The sequence below is a fragment of the Camelina sativa genome, chromosome 8 (genome assembly GCF_030686135.1).
Source record: "Camelina sativa cultivar CO46 ecotype springtype chromosome 8, ASM3068613v1".
Classification (NCBI taxonomy): Eukaryota; Viridiplantae; Streptophyta; class Magnoliopsida; order Brassicales; family Brassicaceae; genus Camelina; species Camelina sativa.
Window position 1 is genome coordinate 8740088 of NC_141887.1, and position 22111 is coordinate 8762198.

At 33.5% G+C, this 22111-nt stretch overlaps 5 protein-coding genes across 6 annotated transcripts; 2 read left to right on the plus strand and 3 right to left on the minus strand.

Annotated features, from left to right (window-relative positions):
- Positions 1-49: 49 nt before the first annotated feature.
- Positions 50-2238, minus strand: LOC104706803 (uncharacterized). 2 transcript variants are annotated; one of them, XM_010423031.3, is made up of 6 exons: positions 2052-2238; positions 1766-1909; positions 1210-1388; positions 829-1081; positions 574-737; positions 50-459 (listed from the first exon to the last, which is right to left on the minus strand). In XM_010423031.3, exons 2-6 carry the CDS (start codon positions 1906-1908, stop codon positions 308-310), a joined length of 891 nt encoding a protein of 296 aa, XP_010421333.1. In that variant the 5' UTR covers position 1909; positions 2052-2238; the 3' UTR covers positions 50-307. The 2 variants fall into 2 exon arrangements, with proteins under 2 accessions (XP_010421333.1, XP_087319446.1); XM_087463320.1 differs by having other exon boundaries at positions 1998-2141.
- A 2879-nt stretch (positions 2239-5117) lies between these two features.
- On the plus strand, positions 5118-5885 carry LOC104706804 (flowering-promoting factor 1). The gene has a single exon (XM_010423032.2). The coding sequence runs from the start codon at positions 5204-5206 to the stop codon at positions 5534-5536; it is 333 nt and encodes a 110-aa protein (XP_010421334.1). The 5' UTR covers positions 5118-5203; the 3' UTR covers positions 5537-5885.
- Positions 5886-9505: 3620 nt separating this feature from the next.
- Positions 9506-12640, minus strand: LOC104706805 (uncharacterized). Its single transcript, XM_087463309.1, has 6 exons — positions 12301-12640; positions 10552-11710; positions 10423-10473; positions 10221-10322; positions 9968-10126; positions 9506-9883 (listed from the first exon to the last, which is right to left on the minus strand). The coding sequence occupies exons 2-6, from the start codon at positions 11698-11700 to the stop codon at positions 9734-9736; spliced, it is 1611 nt and encodes a 536-aa protein (XP_087319435.1). The 5' UTR covers positions 11701-11710; positions 12301-12640; the 3' UTR covers positions 9506-9733.
- A 3058-nt stretch (positions 12641-15698) lies between these two features.
- LOC104706806 (uncharacterized) lies at positions 15699-17466 on the plus strand. Its single transcript, XM_010423034.2, has one exon. It carries the CDS (start codon positions 15945-15947, stop codon positions 17235-17237), a length of 1293 nt encoding a protein of 430 aa, XP_010421336.1. The 5' UTR covers positions 15699-15944; the 3' UTR covers positions 17238-17466.
- Positions 17467-20743: 3277 nt separating this feature from the next.
- LOC104706807 (protein OXIDATIVE STRESS 3 LIKE 4) lies at positions 20744-22111 on the minus strand. The gene is made up of 2 exons (XM_010423035.3): positions 21408-22111; positions 20744-21321 (listed from the first exon to the last, which is right to left on the minus strand). Exons 1-2 carry the CDS (start codon positions 21752-21754, stop codon positions 20910-20912), a joined length of 759 nt encoding a protein of 252 aa, XP_010421337.1. The 5' UTR covers positions 21755-22111; the 3' UTR covers positions 20744-20909.

Consider the following 22111-nt stretch of genomic DNA (forward strand, 5'->3'; position numbering starts at 1 on the left):
ATGGAAAACAAAACAAATTACTAAAAGCTGAAATCAAATCATAGAAAGATTTAGGAACTTAACACTGGTAAGTAGGATATAACCAGGATTACAGATTTTAAGATAGTGGCATAAAAACAGAGTTTTCAGACAGTGGTAGACAACTAGACATGCATGTCAGATAAAATAGATATATCCCTAAACAAAACGGTGAGTTTTTTTAGTTTAAGATAGTGGCATAAAACATATTTTAATCTCAACGCATAATGCGGAGTACTCCCAAAAGTAGTAGGTAGAGACATGCATGGTTTGATAAGGTAGAGATACCCTAATTAAAGAAGGGGATGTTCCTGCTGTTAAGGACTTCACATTCCATCTCCACGTTCACAGCATCTTCATTGTCCAAGTAGGCCTCTCCAAGTTTAGCTGAAGACACGGTTTGAACAAGACCCATCGCTTTGTTCATGACCCACTTGTTAACTACCAAGAAACAAAGAAAGTATATAAAGCAACATTAGTTATAAAAGGAGTACTGACATTTTGACATTGCGAAAATAGTAAACATCAAAAGTTTTTTTTTTTTTTTGAACTTACGCCATGCTGTTTTGTGATTGGAACCACGCGGGTCGAGAATCCGCAGCTGAGCTCGCACGGAAACCATCTCACCAGGCTGCAAGACTTCACTGTCAGCTAAATGCAAAGCCATGGTCAAACCGCCATTTCCACCAGACTTTCCCTTTGGAAACAGCTTTAAACTCCTGTAAAAACGTTATTGACAGACCACTTGTTAGCAGTAAAACTACCAATGGACACAGAGAATATATTAGAGAGAAACTTTTACAGACTCACCAGTTCTTTTCTTTCATTGGAAAGATCTTGGAAACACAATCATTCCCTTTCAGCAGCGAGACATCCCTAACACGCCAATTGAATTTGGGAAAAGCGAGTTTCTCCTGGGGTGGAGCAAGCAAAACATCAGCACCAAACTCACATTCTTCATCCACAATGTAGCCTTGTTCAGGGTCATTGAACTTGTCAAGAGGAAGAACTCTTGACACTCCCCACACCGTTCTTGAAGAGTTGAACGGCTTTGCATCAACATCTACACGTCAACAAGGATATACATGTATCACTCATTCATTCATATCTATCTATATATATATATATATATAGTCAGTCATACGAGAGAGAGAGAGAGAGAGAGATAAGGCTATATATGTTCACACAAACCTTGAACAGAGAAGTACTTGTTCTCTTTCTTGTTAAAAACAAAGAAAGAGAGATGAGCAAAGACCTCCGTGGGTGATGTTGTGGAGGATGAGAGGCAGCTCTTGTCAAGTTCCACATACATCGACACAAACCCACTTCCGTTGTCCTCTTCGTTCCCTTTAGGGTACAGAACCATTCTCCTGATTTCACATTTTTAGAGATAAATCGTTTACAAAAAGACAACATTTTTTACTTCTACATGCTCATACTGATGGAAAGATATGAACTTTATAGTTTAAGAACAAGATCCTTTCTTACTTCTACATGTTCATAGTGATGCAAAGATATGATCTTTATAGTTTAAGAACAAGATCCTTTCTTACTTCTACATGCTCATACTGATGGAAAGATATGAACTTTAGTTTAAGAACAAGATCATTTCTTACTTCTACATGTTCATAGTGATGAAAGATATGAACTTTAGTTTAAAGAACAAGATGCTTCCGTACTTTGTACATGTTTATAGTGATGGAAAGATATGAACTTTAAGTTTTTAAGAACAAGATCGAGCACATACCAGTTGTATCCACCGGATTCGAAGTGGAGTGACTCGTATTTGTTGTTGATGGCAGTAACCTGAGAGAGCTTGACAACATAAGAAGTTGGAGAACGATCTCTCCAGCTCTTCAAAACTGTGGAATCTGGTGCACTTGAACCCATCCTACAAAAATTACAAAAAACAAAAAAAAAAGGTGAGGTTTTTACTTAGAATTCGCAAATGTTAAACAACGTACTGCTAGTTTTTGTACATTTTTCTCTTAGAAGACGAAGAAGTTGAAAGCTTGAGAAAACATCCGACGAACCTTGAGGCAAAGAGACGAGACGGAGACTGAGAAGGAGAGAGCCTTTGACACTTGTTGAGTAGAGTGTAGAGAGTGACTATTCTGGAAGCTTGAGTCTTCTTCTAGGGTTAGATAGGCTTTTTATATAAGGATGTTATAACGGGCCTAAAGCAACAAAACAGGCCCAGCTCGTTTTGAAATTGTTGGCCTGTGGTCCTGCAAAACATGACAATTCAATATAGCAAAGGATTCGACTGTGACATGATTTTAAATTTTGGTTGATACGGATACACTAATTTTTTGAAAAAGAATAAGAATAGAATCCTTCTAAATGATTTTGACAATATTTTTGTATCAAAGTGATGATTTGTACCATATGATTGATTGTTTCTTAGACTATATGCGAACGTTAAACTCTTTTATCGAGTTGAAATCGTATGGTTTATTATGGGAATTTATTTGCTTTTTTTTTTTTTGTCAAATCACTTGCATTCATTACTCAAATAGAGATGAGGTTCGTACAAGCATAGCATAGAATACAAGAAGAAGAAACAAGGACATTCTCCAATGCCACAATAACATAAGATTAATCGACAATAGGTTCTTGAGAGCTTTGAGCCAAACTCTTGGAAGAAATCTGGTACATGTGAGATCAAGATTGTCGACAAACTCTTCCATGAGGAAATCAATGGATGAAAGATAGCCGCTTTCATAAAACTTGTTGGCGTTGATAAAGGGGTCAAAACTAGGCTTTAGACTTTTCTTTTGTATAGTAAAAATTTGTTTAACTGAGTCTATATAACTTTGGAATTTTCCTCTATAGTGGAATCATATGCTTTATTTGATAGAAAACGTTAGAAGAATGCGTAGCAACATTCTCTTTCTTCTAAAATTGATTATACGTTAGATAACGTTAAATCTTCTCGGTCTATCTCACTCTAAAGTAGACTAAAAAATATAATTAATCTATATTTAAAGTAATTCTATTTTTTTACTCTATTGTTTGTTCTATTATTCTGAAAAATAAAGTAAAACAAGAGTGAAATATTGGAGAGAAATTTTATTACATTAAAATTTTACTTTTATCTTAAATGAGAAAATAAAAGAAGAGATCGACAAATATGGTCTCAACAGAGGATGAATTTACGTTTTGTCCCGAATCAACCGCTATACCACATGCACCTAGACAGATACATGCTTTTTTCCTTCATCCAATCCAAAGTATTTAACAATTAGTATAATTTACAGAGAAGATATACATATTTGTATATGTTCCCGCATCTCTATATTTTTAATAGTTATTCCATTAAATCTTGTGACTATATATACATTTTTATACGAAATTGTTATTAAAATTCTACGCATCGAGGAAATAAATTAATCTAGTGTAACTTAAAAAAAAAAAATGTATTCGACCGATGACGCATAAGGTTATTGTGTACGTGCACTAATACAATTATTGATTGGCCATGCTAGAATCATATTTCTATGTTACAAATGTTGTTAAAGTTGCTTAATGTCGAATCTTTAATTATTATTTTCAAGTATCAAATTAAGAGATAGAGATTCGCCTACCATTAGTGTGTATGCATGATTCTCTAACATGTGTGATTCGTCACTATATATGTAGCTCCACCATTAGGGTCATTGTCCATGGTCTTTTTTTTAATACTGATTTGTCGTATAAAAAGCTGAGAGTGAACTGTGAAGGATGACAATGTTTAATCACAAAAATAGTGTGCTTATAATTGCTAGAATCGTAAAGGATGCTAAAGTGACCCAACCGTCGAATTTAAGATAGAAAAAAAAAAAGATTTTACGCATAATGTGAGATGACATTATGGAATAACACGTTATATATTTTAAATAATGAATTGTTCGATTGTAATATCTAGATAAATATAGTTTACTTGGTTGAGAAAATCAACTGGAGAGCTAGCTACTTAGCCAGGGGTGATCTTATTTTCTAATATATATCGTACGGATCAGATGAATCATTTCTTATGTTTTAGTTCATTATCGAAGAACAAAATACAACATTTGGCGCTGAACCAAAACTCAAAATATCACTTCATGAAAACATTTGAAGAAAATATTGTATCCCTTAGATTATATTAATCTTCTATCGAATAATAGAATAAAACAATACCTACCATAAGATCTAGTATTAGTGCTTAAAATCTTTAAAAATACATAGAAACCAAAATCAGAATTTATCCGAACAAATTCTTACCAAACATGAAAAAAAATACTAGTGTTTGTGTTTAGGAAAAAGATTGAGGAATGTTAGAAGGTATTCCAAATTTTTTAAAGTAGTGAAAGTAGATTAACCAAATAGTATAAGTTCTTCATCAGGCTGGCGAGATACAACCTTCACCAAACAAAATATGCATGCGGACACACATAACAATTTATTCAATGCGGACACACATAACAATTTATGTCAATATGATCATCTACATGACAATTTATTCAATGTTTTCTTCATAAACCATTCTTATTTAAAACTACATATCCATTTCTTGGCTAAGTTTTGTTTGTTTCTAAAAATGTAAACAATGAAATATGCGAAAATAATCTATTTATTTTTACAATACTTAGTTTGACGAAATTAAAATCAATTTTGTAGTACATATTGAACGTACCCCAAAAAAAATGGTTTCTATAACCTATTGATGAACCTTTTTTTTTTTTTCGTCAAACCACCTATTGATGAAGTAACTTAGGAAAAAAATAACAAGCAATTTTTATATTTCCATGAAACATTTTGAGTAAAAGTAGCTTTATTAATCGTTTTAATATCAAAACAACAAACTATGATATCAGTTATGTGCAGTCAACAGCTTACAAACATATTTTCGGACACTTCATTCACCACAATACCATATATAATTTATGTATTCAACAGGTTATTCCACTAGTTTTTATTTCATCTTTTAGTTATTTCACCAATGGACCCAAAAAAAATCATTGATAGCTATAAATTTTAAACAGATTCTACTTGTCACGTCAAAGGGATACTTTTTGTCTTGATGTGGTAGACCCTCTCATCTTACTTACGGCTATATAAAAACAGTTCCACACACAACTCTCTTCTCAAAATAAACACCAAAACCATTCCATGTTCTTTCTCTCTCTCAAGAAAACAAAAACTAAAGAGGAAGAAAAAGATCATGTCAGGCGTGTGGGTGTTCAAGAACGGAGTGATAAGACTTGTGGAAAACCCTAACCAGTCAGGATCCGACACACAGAGCCGAAGGAAAGTGATGGTCTATCTACCGACAGGAGAAGTGGTCTCATCCTACTCTACGCTGGAGCAGATCCTCCAGAGTCTTGGATGGGAGAGGTACTTTGGCGGCGGCGACACAGATCTCCTCCAGTTCCACAAACGGTCCTCTATTGATCTCATTTCTCTTCCTAGAGATTTCACCAAGTTCAACTCCGTTTACATGTACGATATCGTCGTCAAGAACCCTAATTACTTCCACGTCCGAGACTCCCATTAAATCGTCTTTCTTTTTTGTGTTTTGTGTGTGTACACATGTGTTGTTTGGTATTTTATAATTTAGAGTTTGTCGGGTTTTGTTTTAAGTTGCATGTGCATGTTTTATTTGTTGTGGACGTTGAAAGTTGTGTTACGTAACTGTGGTTTGATGCAAGTTGAGATTAAGAAGGGACATGGATTAGGGAGAACTCAATCTCAACATTAATTGTTCTCTTCCTTAGTAATAATTCGATTCGATGATGACTGGTTGTAATTTTGTAACTGAGAGATCATATTCTCTTTGGCTCAGTGGATCTCAAATGCTTTTCTATTTTAATATAAAAGCCAAATATAGTGATGGTTTTTTTCTATTCTAGTATTTTACACCTTTACTTAAGAATTGGTGACGTATATTTGATATACTTCCATAGATATGTCGTGAGGACATTTCAAATTCAAAGTAAATAGCCAATGGAAGAATTCAGAATCAATTATGAAAAACCACTTTTCCTAGTGGCATTTGTGGATTTTACCATTTTATAGATTTGCCATATTTCAAGGTTTTAAAATATAATTTTATACATTTTTTTTGTTCTATTTTTTCTTATTGTTATAAAGTATGTATTTTAGCAAAAACAGTTAACGAATTTATAAATTTTAAAGTAACACAAGAATAAATCTAAAATATGAAAAATGGCTGATTCAAAAGAATTCGAGTGAGAAGTGGCAAAATCTGTAATAATCCCAAGAATTAATCATAAAGTTACATTATCAGGTGATCGAGTAATCTATTTTAAATATCTCAAAGTAGATATATATATATATACATATAAATAAGAATATATATTTATATATAAAGATGGAATATTTTGGGGACCCCATGAGGCTTAAGGAAGTTGTTTTGGTTAATGTATTTTGATTCCATCATTCTTATGAAAGCTAATGAAAGGTATCGAAGAGGCTGGTGGTGTTTAGTTTTGTCAGTGTTGTACTAATGAGTTCTTGTTTTTTGCGCTAAGAGTGTAAATAATTAAATATCATTAATATGAAATGTTGATGGATTACATTGAACACTACTTAAAGAAGAGTATGCTTGAGAAAAAATAATTAAAAACTAAATTATAGTTTTTTACAAAGGGTTTTGTGAGATTATTACCGAATCCAAAGAAACAATATTATCTTCGGCCATCGCTACCTATGTCTTCTTTCCCTTGATCGTGTTACTTTGTTTCAGATATAATAGATTGTTGCTTGGCCTGCCACTTTCTTGATTAGAAAAGGTCTTAAGTTATAATTAGTCTCCGTATATGTTTTCCCATTCTGAAATTAAAATAGTTAATTAAGACCTATATATAACGCTTTTTATCAAACTTTTATATAAAAGAAAGAAAAAAAACTAGATCTATTTGGCCCTCGTGCTAGAGAGTCGAAAGGGACATTACATATAGCTTTTGCAGGCACATTGGTTGTGTCAGTCTTTCAGTAAACACCGACTAGCGATACATCTATCATTAGGGTTTTCCTTGCACTTTTTTTTACCTTCTAGGCTCTAAATAGTAATATGTTTATGAAAAAACTGAATGTTAATTTGTGTATAATTACTTTGATGAAAATAATAGGTTAAAAAACAGTGATACATCATTTCAAAGTAATACTAAATACTCCAATTGTTTTCATGAAATTTACAAAATAGTTTCGTTGGCCAATGTTTGAACTTTTGTAAATTTAAAAGTCCATTTTACATTTTTACTTGTTAATTAGTCTTCTCTATAAATGTGATACCAATCTAATACATATAAATATACATGCATTCGTATGCACATGTAGAATAATAAGGTTTATATATAAGTGTGTAAAGTGTGAATTTAACCAACCATGTTTTTTTTTAATCATTGGGATATAAGAAATAAATATGATACTAAAGTAATTGTGGTTACTGTGTACTAGCGATGTATAATATTGCAATATACGTATCCCACATTTCCACTATACAGTATATCATATGCATGTGTTTGAGTTTGTGAATCGAAGGAGATTTTTGTCCAAAACATTGACAAAGAATATCAATATATTGTGGTCCATACTTTGTATCCCTAAATCGTAACATCGAGATGATTAATGTGCCGTATTGGTTTAACCAAACTATACTTCAATATGATTTGCAATCCCATAGTCAAACTCATGATTGACGAGGCTTGTCAAAAAAAAAAAAAAAAAAAAAAAACATACACATAAAGCAAAGCAATATAGACCACAGTGCATCACGTGAACAAAGCATTGTCAGCATCTCGGCGAAGGTAGGGCTAGGGGCTATTACATAGGGGTTTAGGAGACATCACATCTAATTCTGCCTTGCTACTGCATGTACTGATTGACGACGATTGGACTTGTCAATACTAAAACATTATTCAATTAACTTCCCCTTTCATTTATACATTTTAAACCTCTATCAATACTACAGAAGTACATATGAATATCTGTGTAAACACATGTAATATACATACCAAAATGAATATTTCACACCTACTGATGATATCTAAATGTCATACATGTATTCTCTTGGTTATTCACTAAAACTAAAGCATCCATTCTAATTGATCGAATGTAAATAACCTTTTTTTTGTTGGGTATGAAGAATATGGTTACTTTGATATCTGTAAGGAAATGTGTGAGACCGGCTCGATTTTTGATATTAGTCTGCCCGCTCTGCACCCTAATCCACCCAACCCTAAACATCTTCAGGGTCTAAAACTCATGTATTATCTAATTAGCACCATAGATTGTGATTCATAATTTTGGTTATAATATATACTTAATTATATATATATATATAATGTATGTGGTGTTTATTTTTTTTATTAAAAACAAATATAGGCAGCCTCAGTTTGAAACACTGCTTTAAAGAAGAGTAATCTTGAGAAAATGAATTAAAACAAGGTTACAATTGGTTTTGTGGGCTTATTACCAAATCCAGAGAAGCATTAGCTTCCATAAGGACCATAACTAACCAGTAACCAATTTGGGTAACAGAATGTTGTGATTAAGAGAAATGCTTAAAAACGAGAGACAATACTCATACTACGTGTCTTCCGAGCAATGGATTTTTTTTTTTGGTATGAATCCCATTTTAGTATTTTACAGTTACTAGTTAAATTTTCATGTAATTATGCATGACGACGCAATCAAATTAGAGTGGTTAAGTTCTTCATGGAGCATTGAGATCTCCGGATGATTCCCTTGGGTTCACAAGAAGTCAATTGTAGTATCGTTCTATAGTATTTAGATGACCTATCCCCACCCCATGCATATTTCCTATGTTCAGAAGTTTAAGATCCACGAACAAAGTTTAAGCGGACATGGTTGGATTGTATTTGCCGGGAACAAGTTGATCCATTTGGGATTCAAGAGATCGCGTAGAAGGCTCTCCCCACTACATGCAAAGTTGGATACTCTCACTTGGGCAACAGAGTGTTTGCTAGCCTTGGATATGAAGAAAGCTTTGTTTATCACAGATTGCATGGATCTAATCGCAATGACGACATCAGAAGAGGATTGGCCTACTTTTACTTCCAAGTTGACGAATTTTAGATTCTTTAAAGATGGTTTTATAGATTTTAGTATTAGATATATTCCTCGGAAAGAAAATATCTGGGATGATAAGCTTGCAAAATGTGCAAGAATACGAGGGTTTTGTTTTTCCATATAAGTTCATCCGTACCTAATTGACTCTCTCTCTCGTAGAAAACAACTTCCAATAAGCTACTGTATTGGGCTTGATCGACAAAAAAAAAAAAAAAAAAAAATCACAAACAATGGCTTCGGCTTTGGGCCTATGACAAATTTATGGGTTACTAGTTTGTTAGAAAGCAAAGTTATCGAACAATGGCTAATTCTTTATTTTCCCTTTCACCGTTCTCTAGAGCCAATATTTTCATTTAGAAGCAAAATGAAAAAGTGCAATAACAGTAAAAAAAAAAAGTGCAATATGAAATTAAACCAAAATATTTGGTTGAACTGAAATGTTTAGACTTTATACAGGTGAAATAGGAATTTGTCCACCTGATCTTAATTTCTATTTGTTCCCAAATTGTGTGTAAGTAAAAAAGGAAAAAAAAAAAAAAAAAAAAACCCTTTTATGTACAAATAATAGAGAGCAAGATATATGGTGGAAAGCAGAGAGACAAACACTTTGGTGATGATGTCTCTGCAAATCCAATCATCATGAAAATGGCTGTGGCTGAGATTCTTCTGCTGAGGTTTTACAGATAGGACACCAATTCTTCATGCGAAGCCATTGTTGCGCGCAGCTCACGTGGTACTTATGTTGGCAAGGCAGAGTCCCTACTTCATCTCCATCAACATACTCTTCCTGCATATTTTAACATAGGACGCTCTTTTGAGCTTTTTGTAGAGACCATTGAGATTAGAATCAGAGAAGAAAGAGTTATAATACCTGGCAAATGCTGCATTTGACATCATCATCTTTGTTTACGCATATGTCGCCAGATTCATCTGTTGGAAGATAGATGCTTGACTTGAGGCTTTTCAGTAGCGCCTCCTCGCTTAGAGCAGTGCTCACTGTACCCATTTTCTCTTCCAATGCTAATAGTTCCTGCATGAATTTTAAGGTGTTTAGCTTTCATACCTAAACACTTGAGCGTTGCCTTTGACTGTCAACAAAAATACACAAATAGGTAAGGCCTAACCTCATATGACATGTTATCAATGTCAAGCCGCATGTCTCTATGCTGATCGTGGAAGCTGCTCATACCATTTAAGAACAGATTGGTCTCTAAAACAGCCAATTGCTGCAAGGGAAATAAATAAGCAGAAGAAGTGTCAAAATAAAATTCTGAAGTCAGACAAAAAAACTTCTGCATTTCAAAAGGTCCAAGATGATGAACTCACCTCGTATGTAAGCTCTTCGTCTTGTTCAATCCTTTCCAACGCCAACAATACCTGCAACATAGAGTATTTGAGTTTGAGTAACTAAGACGCTGGAACATCATTACACACAACAAAGATTATGATGACTACCTCTGCTACTCCATTCATGTTATACCGTCTGAAACCATCACGGTTCATCAAAGAGCGAGAAAGGCCGGCTTCTGAGGGGCTACCAGGCATCATCAGGCTACGTAACCTGCCGTCACTACTGATTGGCCTACTGTAACTATTTAATGGACTACGTGAAACTTCTGTAGATCTAGAAGGATTGAGATCAGCTCGTGTTGCAGGGCGAGGCGTTTGTAGAGTTGCAACCGCTCCAGCACGTCCTGTTCTACCATAGTAACCAGTTGATCTCCTAGCACTACTTGAAACAACACTGTTGTCCCTAACACTTTGTAAATTTCTGTTCCTCCTAGATTCAGATATGGTGATGCCATTACCCTGAGGGGAACTTGAATTCTTTCCCCCAATCACTGATCCTTCCGTCTTATTCCATCTATTTGAAGAGCTGCTCTCTCCATCAGAGTTTTTCTTTCTAAATACGATACTTTTCCTTGTCGGATTTGAGTTTGATGGAACAACATCAGAAACAGATTTGCTCTTCAAGTCTCTCAATCCATTCCTGTTCACAGTAGCTCTAGCAATTTGGCCACTGTTACCCACACGAGCCTCTCGGGTGACCAAATCAGGTCTCTGATAAATGCTTCTACCAGCTCCTCTACTTGAGCTTCCTGCCTCTGTCACAACTACTTCTCCAGAGACACTATTTTCAGAAAGAACACTAACAGTGCTTTCTTTGGTCTTTCCACGTGGAAGAGAACGCTCAGTCTTGGGAGACTCATCATTATTAACGCTGCTACTCTCTGAAGAATCCATGTCCAAAAGAGAAGAGAGCTGTCTCCTACCACCAGTAACTTTAAGCGCCTTTTTCGTACCGCCAAATCCAGTCATACCTCGAGATGAACTCCCAACGGTTTCCTTCCCATTCAAAGAAGACCGAAACGAAGACACAGTAGATTTAGCTTTGTGATCAATCATCAAAACTCCCTTAGTGGAGGAACCAATCCTGGAACTGCAACCAATACGGCTGCAGATAGGAACAACACTCTTCTTATTATGATGATGATCATCATCATCTTTCTTCTTCATATTCATATTCTCATGAAGAACAAGACCACTTGCTTTCCTGGACATAACCGGTCTAGATGATGTTCTTTTGCCCTTAAATCCATCCATACATAAAACACTGTAATAGAAACAAAGCTTTGAAAATTTCAGATTCCTCCTAATCTACGACTTTTGTAAAAGGGTCATCAAAGCTTCGTTTTTTACCATTCAAAATACAGTCTTTAGAAATTTCAGAAACATATATTATATAAAGGAGAAAGAAGAACATGATGAACCATGACTAACCCATCAAGGCTTCAACAGATTAATTTAAGTGATTTATTAAAGGAAACTTAGAGAGAAGAAGATGAACCATCCATGTTAAAAATAACGATTTACACGGAGTTTCCATAGAACACGATTAGTTTCTCCGTGATTCAAGCTTCTCCATTAAAACATAACAACAACTACTCTAAACCAAAAGAATTAAAAAAAATTCAAGCACCAGAAAGAACCACACCAATCAAATTTCATCGAATTTACATAATTAATCAACAAAAAATTAAATAAAGTTTTGGAAATTGTATCAGAAGGCAGAATCATCAAATTCAATCAGCGAATTGAAAAAAAAAAAAAACACAAAGGTTTTTCATTTTCTTGTAACAGACAACGAAGCAACGAAACGTAAGAGACCGAAAAAAAAAAAGAAAAAAAAATTTCCGGCGATACCTTAACACGGCGGCTATGTATGGTTTAGCGAAGAAACGTGGAGTGAGAGAGATGCGATGAAGAAGAAGGAGAAGTAATATATTTTGAATTTTTAAGTGATTTTATAAATTTTTAAAACCGGAGAAGAAGAAGAAGAAGAAGAAGTGGCGTAGCAAAGGCGAAACAGAAGTCGGAGTGATCTCAACCGTTGATTTTGGGTTTTTGTTGTGTGAAGCTCCTGAGATGAACGGTTTAGATAATATATAACTACGGAAGGACTTGCGAGGTTTGTAAAACGGCGCCGTGTTTGATTAGCGTCTCGTTAAAACACGGAATGATATGTTTTAATTTAATTATATATTTCTTTTTTGGTTCCATTTCCGAAAAGTTATAAAGGGAGTTTAAGGAAACATAAAGATTAATTGATCAAAAATAGCTGGGTGGAAAATATTTGATTACATAATGGGACTCTTAACATAATTGTTAATTAATTCTACTGTTCATGAAATTTCAGAGTTTTAACATGTAAAACGGTAAAGATGATGAATACATACGTTTTTCTTAAAGCATGTAGTAAGGAAACTTCTGTAAATTTGAATATGAAGTAGGTTTTGTTGAAACTAAAAATATAATCCTAAAAAAATATATAGAATATTTGTATGAGAAAAAATACGAAGAAGAAAGATGATAAGAAGAGTGTAATGTGAACAAACCTTTTTTTTTTTTTTTTTGGATAAAATTATAAAAACGTCATACTCAACCATAAAAATTGACAATATTTTTGTTGAGAGATGATTATAATAATAATCAAATATAATATCTATTTGGTCCATTCTGTAAAGGCGACGTGATGAGAAGAAACTAATTATAAGATCCCACATCCATGATAGAAAACGAAACCATTTTATAATTATAAACAACTTCAAAACGTTAATAAAATAATAATTGTAGGCATAAAAGTCATTGGTTTATTATTTTCTAAATCAAATCTGTTCATTGGAAGATGAAAGATGAGGAGAGGGTTAAATCAAAATGGACCCAAGTCAAAAGCCAAAATTCAGAACGAGAGCCCACCATTTCCTGAACACACATATACAGGAGATTAAGGGGTGGGGAGCGTGAAAGGACCACGCAGCATCACGACCAGACGTGAATACATACACTTATCTGTAAAAATGTCAACTTGAAGAAACAAATTTTTGGAATCATCCTAAAGCTGCTTTTCTACGTCATACGTCTTTTTCTATCTGTATGTGTTGTTGCATTTGCATACATTGATACATAATTTATAGTATATTATAGGTACTTATTCTCTTCTTCTCTCGTAGTCTCGTACCTAACTCCGAGAGAAAGCATGCAAGCACGCAACACAACACATAACACTATATAATCATACAAAAATTGATTAATTGCATATAAAAATGTTGAGTAAGGGTAACACTATAGAAACAATATAGTTTGATTTTGTAAAGATACGTACGAACAATTCCATGGGGTCATATTTTGATATAAATTTAATATAATTTCGAACTGCATGTGAAGAAATGTTTCCCACGAACTCTATCAATCTAGTTATCTAATCATATTCATATGTTTCTTTTTGGATAAATAAATCATATTCGTATGTTACTTTGAATGCACTTTTAACTATTTTGTATTTATTGAAGTCATACAATGGAAGGGAATTTTTTTTTTCTTGAAGAGTTATATATGTTAAATATATTACTATTTTTTTTAATTTAGTATGAAAATGCAATTGCATTCTCTAGTGTTTGTCAACTTAGCACGCATAAATTATATACATTTCTTTATAAAAAAATCATCTGGAAAATATCCACTACCAAAATATCGCTATTTGGTGACCAAGAGCAATAAATTATATATACATATAATTCATTAGAAACTATGTCTCATATACATGGATAAGAAAAATAATATTCCAAGCATAAATTGAACATTCGAGACGAGATGGCTCTTGATCCAAACAAAATGCTTTTATCTCGATTTACATAATTAGCTAGACTGCCTAACTCACTCCCAATAGTTTTAAACATGGTGTGTTCAAGTTTCTACATGTTCTTAAAAATGCATGAGCTTCACTAAGCCGTTGAATGAAACAGACCAAACACTTGAGAAAATCACTACAAACGATTTTATGTAACCTAACCCAAATCAAACTCTGTGGAAGCATGAAAATCGAATGTTATACATGGCTATCATCGGATCCCTCTCACTCAATTGCCAGAAGCTCGTTTTCTAACAAAAAAATGGAAGCTTTGAAATGTTATGCCTATGAGTTATTGTCATGCCAATGTCTCCACTATAGCGGCAGCGATCACATCAACACATCATATACCACTATAAAACATGCAGTTTTTTTTTTCTGCCTTATTTAGTTTAATTACTTTACAACAGTTATCACATAACCTCAAATATCAACAATCTTTTACTTCTCGCACCAATCACCATGTCACATGGAAGAAAGAATGTTATGATTGGTGATTGCACGAAATTGAGGGGTACAACAAGTAATATGATTATTGATGTGATATGACATATACGGTTTGTATTGTTGTACCCATCAACATGTAGGTTTTTTTAGTTGAGTTGGCTTTTAACTTTACCACCGAAATAGAGTTGGTTTTAGCCTTTATGTTCAAATTGGGCCCATTACATCAGTGCACATTAGTTCCCATAGCAAGTGTGGTTTAGTAGTATATTTTAGGTAAAATGCATAAGGGATGAGGCGTGGCAACAGAAGCCAGACACATTTGGTCTCTTTAATTTTCGTGTCTAAATAAGAAGAAGAACCATCACACCACCCCACCACAAATTAAACCTTTCGACTACAAGAAAACCTGTTATAAAGTAACTACGATTTTTGTTTGTATCCATATCTATTATTGCTACATCTTTATCACATAGAAATCGTAATCTTTAATCGTGACTCTTGACATGCCACAAACTTTGTCGTATCAACCATCGCCATTTGGCAAGAGATTTAACATAGAATCTATAATTTCTTTTCTTCAATCAAAATGATTGAAAAGTTTATGTCGACAAGAAAAACAAATGATTGAAAAGGAATTGGGATGAGTGGAGTGGATAGCATGTAGAACATTGGTGGAACCGTTCCTACAATGGGTTCCATCAGAGTTAAGCAAGCCCATTCTTCTTTCTTTACATATATAATTTGTTTTGAATTAGTTTAATTCCTATTTTTGGCGATTTAGTTAACTCGTAAGTCGCAATTACGTGGTGTTATCTTATCATATATGCTAATGACGTGGGGACAATTATCTTATTAGTACTAGACATTGAAACGGTCCAAAACCAAAAAGATAGACAAAAGAAACAAAATACAGTTGGTGGTGTTCTTTGTATAAATAGAAACGGCTTAAACTAAAGTCAACGGTTCTCCATAACGACCGGAATCGTTTTATAATGTTATAATTTAGTTTTTTTTTGATTTAGTAATTTGTTAGGAGTTTGATGGCCTCCACCACCCAAGAAATTGCGAGATTTAAGCTCCGTTTTACAAACACATAAGTAATCGAATCTCATTTTATAGAAAACCCTAATTTTTTACCCAAAGAGATTTGTTTCCTTGATATACACGTTTCTCTTTCTATTGTTCTTTCTTCTCTTTGATCCAACTTGAGGTAATGGCAACGACGTCAACCACGACAAAAGCAAAACCGGACAACCCAAACCTAACCAGAAGCAGATCTCTCGGCAGAAAACCAAAGCCACCTTCGTCGTCGACGGTGTCATCAGAAGATGGTTCTGATCAGAAACCGGAGAAGCCTTTACCAAACTATCTGAAACCAACAATCAGTTCGAGACCTGATCCAGTCAAGTTCTCGAAGAAGAACAATAGTAGTCTTGATGATAACCAGAAGCTTCTCCGTAGAAGATCCTTTGATCGACCTCCTTCTTCTTTGACTTCTCCTTCTAGTTCTTCTGCTACTCCGCGTATCCAAAAATCCCTCAACGTATCTCCTTCTCGCCCGCTAGATAGACCAGCGGTTCCTAGAGAGAAGCCTGCCACAGCTCTACGCTCTGCGTCTTTCCATGGAAGCAGAAACGTTCCAAGAGGAGGCAGTACTACAGCGAAATCGCCTCCTGTGGTCCCAAAGAAGAGCGGGTTGAGCAGTAGTAGCAATTCTTCCAAGAGCAAAAAGGAAGGTTCTGAAAATGTTAAAGTGAAGAAAGAATCTGATAAAGAGATTGCCTTGGATTCTGCTTCTCTATCGTCCGCTCAGGAGGATCATCAAGAGGAGATTCTCAAGGTTGAGGGTGATGATCATGTAAAAGTTGTTGAAGTTATAGAAGAACCAAAAGATGAAAAAGAAAACAAAGAAGTGCAAGTAGATCAGGTTGTTCAAGCCGATGAATCCGGTGAAGAGAAGAATGAAAGTGGTGGATCAACAACGGTTGTTCCTCCTGTTGGGAAAGATTGCACTGTTGTCATCAAAGAATTAGAAGATAAATTGAGCAATGAAGTTAAAACCGAAGTGGAAGAGAAAGTGGAGGAAACAAAAGAACAAGACAACAAGGGTGAAGACGGGGAAGAGGTTAGTGAAAAGATTGATGAGAATGAGACTCTGGAGAAGGTTGATATTGACATGAAAGAAGATGAAAATGTCGAAGAGACTACAGAAGAAAAAGAAGAAGAAAATGAAGTGAAAGAAGAGGAAAGGGAAGAGGTTAAAGAAGAAGAAGAAAAAGTGAAAGAAGAGGAGAAGGGAGAAGAGAAGGAGAAGGAGAAGGTGAAAGAAGAAGAGTCAGGAGAAGGAAAGAAGAGGGAAGTAGTGAAAGGGAAGAAGGAATCTTCATCAGCTTACAACGATGTAATAGCAAGTAAGATGCAAGAGAACCCGAGGAAGAACAAAGTTTTGGCTCTTGCTGGAGCTTTCCAAACCGTTATTGACTACGAAACTGCTGCATCTAAGTAATATATATGATATATCACACAACAACAACAACAACAAAAACAATATCATCTTTAGCTTTTTAATGTTATCTTTTTTTTTTGTCTTTCTGTACTAATCATCATTTTTTCCATTGTTATAGTTTTCTCTCTTGTGAAATTGTATGCTTTTTTGGAGTGAACAAAGTCACCTAATCATATGTTTGAATGGATTGGATTCATTGGTGAATATATGTCATGTCTTTTAACTCCAAGATACTCCTATTATTTACTATATGCAGCAAAATCTATTTGTTTACAGAGGTTTTGATTACTAATCATTGCAATATTGAATGTACTATATTTTTCATTGTAATCAATTATAAAAGTGGTAAAAGATATTATAAAACTTTCAACTTTTTATATTGGTTTCTTATGCGATTATATACCATTATCTTTTACCATTTTTAGTTATTTCTATATTTTTATCTTTTCTAGTACTGCAAAAAGATTCATAATCTTTTGTGTGTTACCGATCCGAAAATATAATAAAAATAGAAAAGAGGTAATTAAATTAATCGTTACAACTTACATACATCCACTAGAGAAGCTTTTGGTGTGGTACAGAATAATCCCACGTGGAAGAGAGGTCATCATTAGTTGCCGAGTGGGCTCATGGTTTAGTACGACTATATAATATCAAAATCTAATTTGTCTCCAACTTGAAGTGACTTGAAAAAATATAAAAAGAAAAAAAATTATCTTGTTGTTATTTCTTATACATATAAAGTATTCTGAATAATTTAGTTAATCTACTAGATAATTGATAATATCTTATTCATGGACTGATTTATTAACCCAAATGAATTAATGACATTATGAGATGAGATAGTAGAAGACTAGAAGGATTACAAGTGTTTTGTTCCTTTCCAATGTGGAAGTTTGTCACACGCACATGAGAGAGAAAGAGAAAGAGAAAGAGAAAGAGAAAGAGAAAGTTCATATCAACTTTGACATTTGATTGTAACAAAGCAAAGCAAAGCAAACATAAATGGCACGACACAAATTTAGTGAAATTGAATGACACGTGGTCGTCAGAAAGAGAAGATATCAAATTGACAATCGCTTGTTGTGTGACCAAAAATAAAATAACAAAAGAAGAACAAAAAGAAGAGGCTACAACACGTCTTGTTTCCTCAACAACAAAAATTTTCCCCAATTTTGTTTTTTGTTTTTTATTCACAATTTTGAAACTTCTGATTTTGTTTGTTTTATACTTTCTCTAGTTATGGAATCAGGTTTTGGTGAAAAAATTTCATGGACCTAGGGAGAAAATTCTTTATAATAGGTACAAACTAATATTCAACTTCAGATATAGTAATTCAGATGACATTCCATAAATTTTGATAAATTTCGATTTGGGTCAAAAATTGTAAAAGCAAGTTTTTTAAATAAAATTTGTCTAAGAAAATTACATTACATTTTTATAATAACTATGATTGTGTCCACCCTATGCTGCAAGATTGTTTTTCTATTGTTTTATTTTAATTATTTAGAGGATAATTTTTGTATGGTGTTTGTAACTAAAAACCATTATTTATATTGACAATTTTCATTAATAATATTTTGTTTTTAGGTTTTTGTTATTATTTGTTTCTGGTTATTTTTATTTTATTATTGTAATAAAATTATAGACTAAAATTAATTTTGTTTTTTTCTTGTATTATGATGTATTAGAGCACCATTATTAGTGTTAGCTTTCTCATTACAACTCATAAAAATTATGAACTATTATTATCAATATTAAATTTCCAAATGTAGCAACATGTATAGGCATAAAGTTTAACAGCCTCTCCTTATATAGATAATGAGCACAAATTATTGTTAAAAAGAAACTATACTTGGAATAAATCCTATATGCAAATCAGAAAATGCAACAAAAACAAACTAACATTCATCTTAAGAAAATGAGTAAATACTTAGGGTATGTGCAATATATTTTTATAAGATGTGTTTAAAACTAATAAAGTAAACAATATATTGGTCTTTAAATCTCTAACACTTAACAAACTAATGTTATGTAGTCTAGAATCATGGTCTATTACATGCTCTTATTTTGAGAGAAGCAAGAGGATTAGTAGTTCTATTAGAGAGTTTATACGAAAATGTTGTGAGTATATCTTTCGTGAATATTTCATGTAGAAATTGAAACCAGAAATACATAATTTCATCCTCTTCGTCTCTCTTCAACCAACTCACGCCAAAACCTGTGTTGACTCTTACCACATACTTTAACTATATCATCTCATTGTAGCTTTCCGACAGCGTTTATACTCTTACCTTTCATTATCTTTCTATTGCCAGAGATAATTCCGATCTGTGAAGCTTTGTGGTTTATCGTACCTCTTACCAAATTCAAAGTGCTTCTCCAAAGAAATACAAATCAGCATCGTCATTTTGGTTGATTACTTTGTTATCTCTAATGAACATCCAATATTCCAATATTTCCTACTATATCCGTTAAGTTAAAGTATTTTGGAGTAGAAAATAGAAAGTGATGTGGAGGGAAAAAAACAACAAACTTCACCGTAGTTCTCACAATTTTTCGGATTCGATCTCCATAATCATCAGGTCAACAGTTAAAAATAGGATCTTTACATTTCGATCTCATAATCCGGGTTTGCTGAGTAATTGAACGACAACCATTTTTTCACCTATTTATTTTTCTACGACTTAGGCTATTTACTTGGCTTTTAATTATAAGTATAATTAGATTTCTATGTAATGATATTTTGCTATTAGTCTATTAGGCTTGAGCTATTTTTCAAAAATACAGTAAATTAACTAAAAATTTGACATGGAAGGAGATATAAATATTATTAGATATCAAAGTTGAACTGTATTAATTTTTCTAATTTGATTGACTGTATGTTTTAACTAAGGTGTCAGCTTAAGATTTTTTAAAATGTTAAAGTGTCAACAATGAAAAGAGTTGTCAGCTAAAGATTCTCTAAAATATTGAAGTGTTAACAGCTAAAAATTCTACAAAATTCTCCAAAGTGCATCCTATTGTTACTATATTGATTTTGGTCAAAAAAGAATTACTCGAAAACTCCGCATCTCTTACCGCAACAACAAAAAAATCTTACACCAAAATAACTATGTCACTTACCTATATGTAAAAAAATAACAATATTTACCAAAAGAAGTTTTGACCAACTTCATTTTGCTAATGTCATCCAAATATTTTGGACATCATCTACCAAACCAAATAGATACTTATGCTTAAACTTTCCACATTATTATAAGATAACAGTACATATTTTTCCATCTAAATCAATTAATTTAAAGGGCACTATATTTGGACTTGGGATATTATTGCTCCCACCACAAACAAATATTGACTTGACCTTTCACAATAAAAAATTAAAAAAACAAAAAAACAAGAGAATCGATGATGAGAAGATTAGAAAAAGGACAACAAACAGATAAGCTAAAAGAAAGGAACAAAAACACTCATTTAATTAGTCTGATTACTTTTTCTCCCGTCGATTCAAAATTAATTTTTATCATTAACTTTAATTTTATCCAAATTAAAACGAAAACATTAATTCGCTCGACGAAAATTAAAATTAATAATAATTTTCAGAACGAACAAAAAAAAAACTTATGAACAAAGAAAAAAAAATTCATCATTGCATTTTGCAATTAAATTATATTATTGATCATCATCTTCTTCCTCAATCAGATCTGAAAGTGCAAAACAACTCCGAGACATGTAAGCTCTGTTCTTGAAAGATCCTTTCCTCGCAACAGCCTTCTTCACTTTACCAACTCCTCCTTGTTCATCATCATCACTCGATGATTTATTATTCTCATCAAACCCAGATGCCAGATCTTCCTCATCATCATCATCATCTTCATCTTCGTTAACTGGTAACAGAGGCATAGATTTAGGGTTTTGCCAAGAATAAAACGATCTCCTTGCTAATTTATTACAGATCTGTAATCTTCTTCTTTTATTCAATGGATTCTCTTGTTTAGCTACTTCTTTCACACTACTACTCCCGATCTCTCCTAAATTCCCGAATGATTTTGATTTCCCTTTGTAATGATTCGATAACCCTCTCCTGCAAGTTACACAACCAAATCAAGAACCCTAAAAAAAAGATACGATTTTCAAGAAAACAGAGGAATGAATAGAAAGTGTTAATACTTTGAGGGGAGAGAATCTTCAAGAGAGCTCATAGAAGCTAACCCACGAAGCCCTAGTTCATTAGAAGAAACGTCATCGTTTTCGCTTTGTTCATCATCTTCGTCGTCGTCGTCGTCTTCGCTATCTCCAGGTGTTCCGATTGATGAACTATCAGATGAGTAATCAGCGGTTTGTCCTGACCAGATTCCACTTCCGGGACGGCTTAGAGGACCAGATTCTTCTTCGTTTGCTGTCTCGAAAGAAGATGAAGAAGACGAAGCTTTCTCCCTCGTCGTCGCCGAGGTCGGTAGATCGGTTCCGTATTGAGAGACTTCGATGGAGAACGTTGGTTTAGCCATCAACTCCATCAAACCGTACTTTGTTCAGATCAGCAAAAATCAGACAGAGTTGGTCGGAATCTATACACGGTGTTTTGTGTTTCTTTTTACTCTTTTTTTCTTTCTGAAGTTTCTGTCTCATCAATTTTAAAGATCAGGACTCAGAGAATAGTAGAAATCGCCATAGCAGGGACAATAAGAGAGAAGAGATGAGAGAGAAGGGATAAGGTTTTTTTTTTATAAAAAAAAATTAAAATTGAAGGAAGAAGACGATAAGGACGATATAATTGGATAAAATATATATCCTCTTGGCTTTTGGGAAATTTGTATTATATAATAGTATCTGTGTATGTGTATGAGTATGCGTGATTTTGGTAAATTAAACAA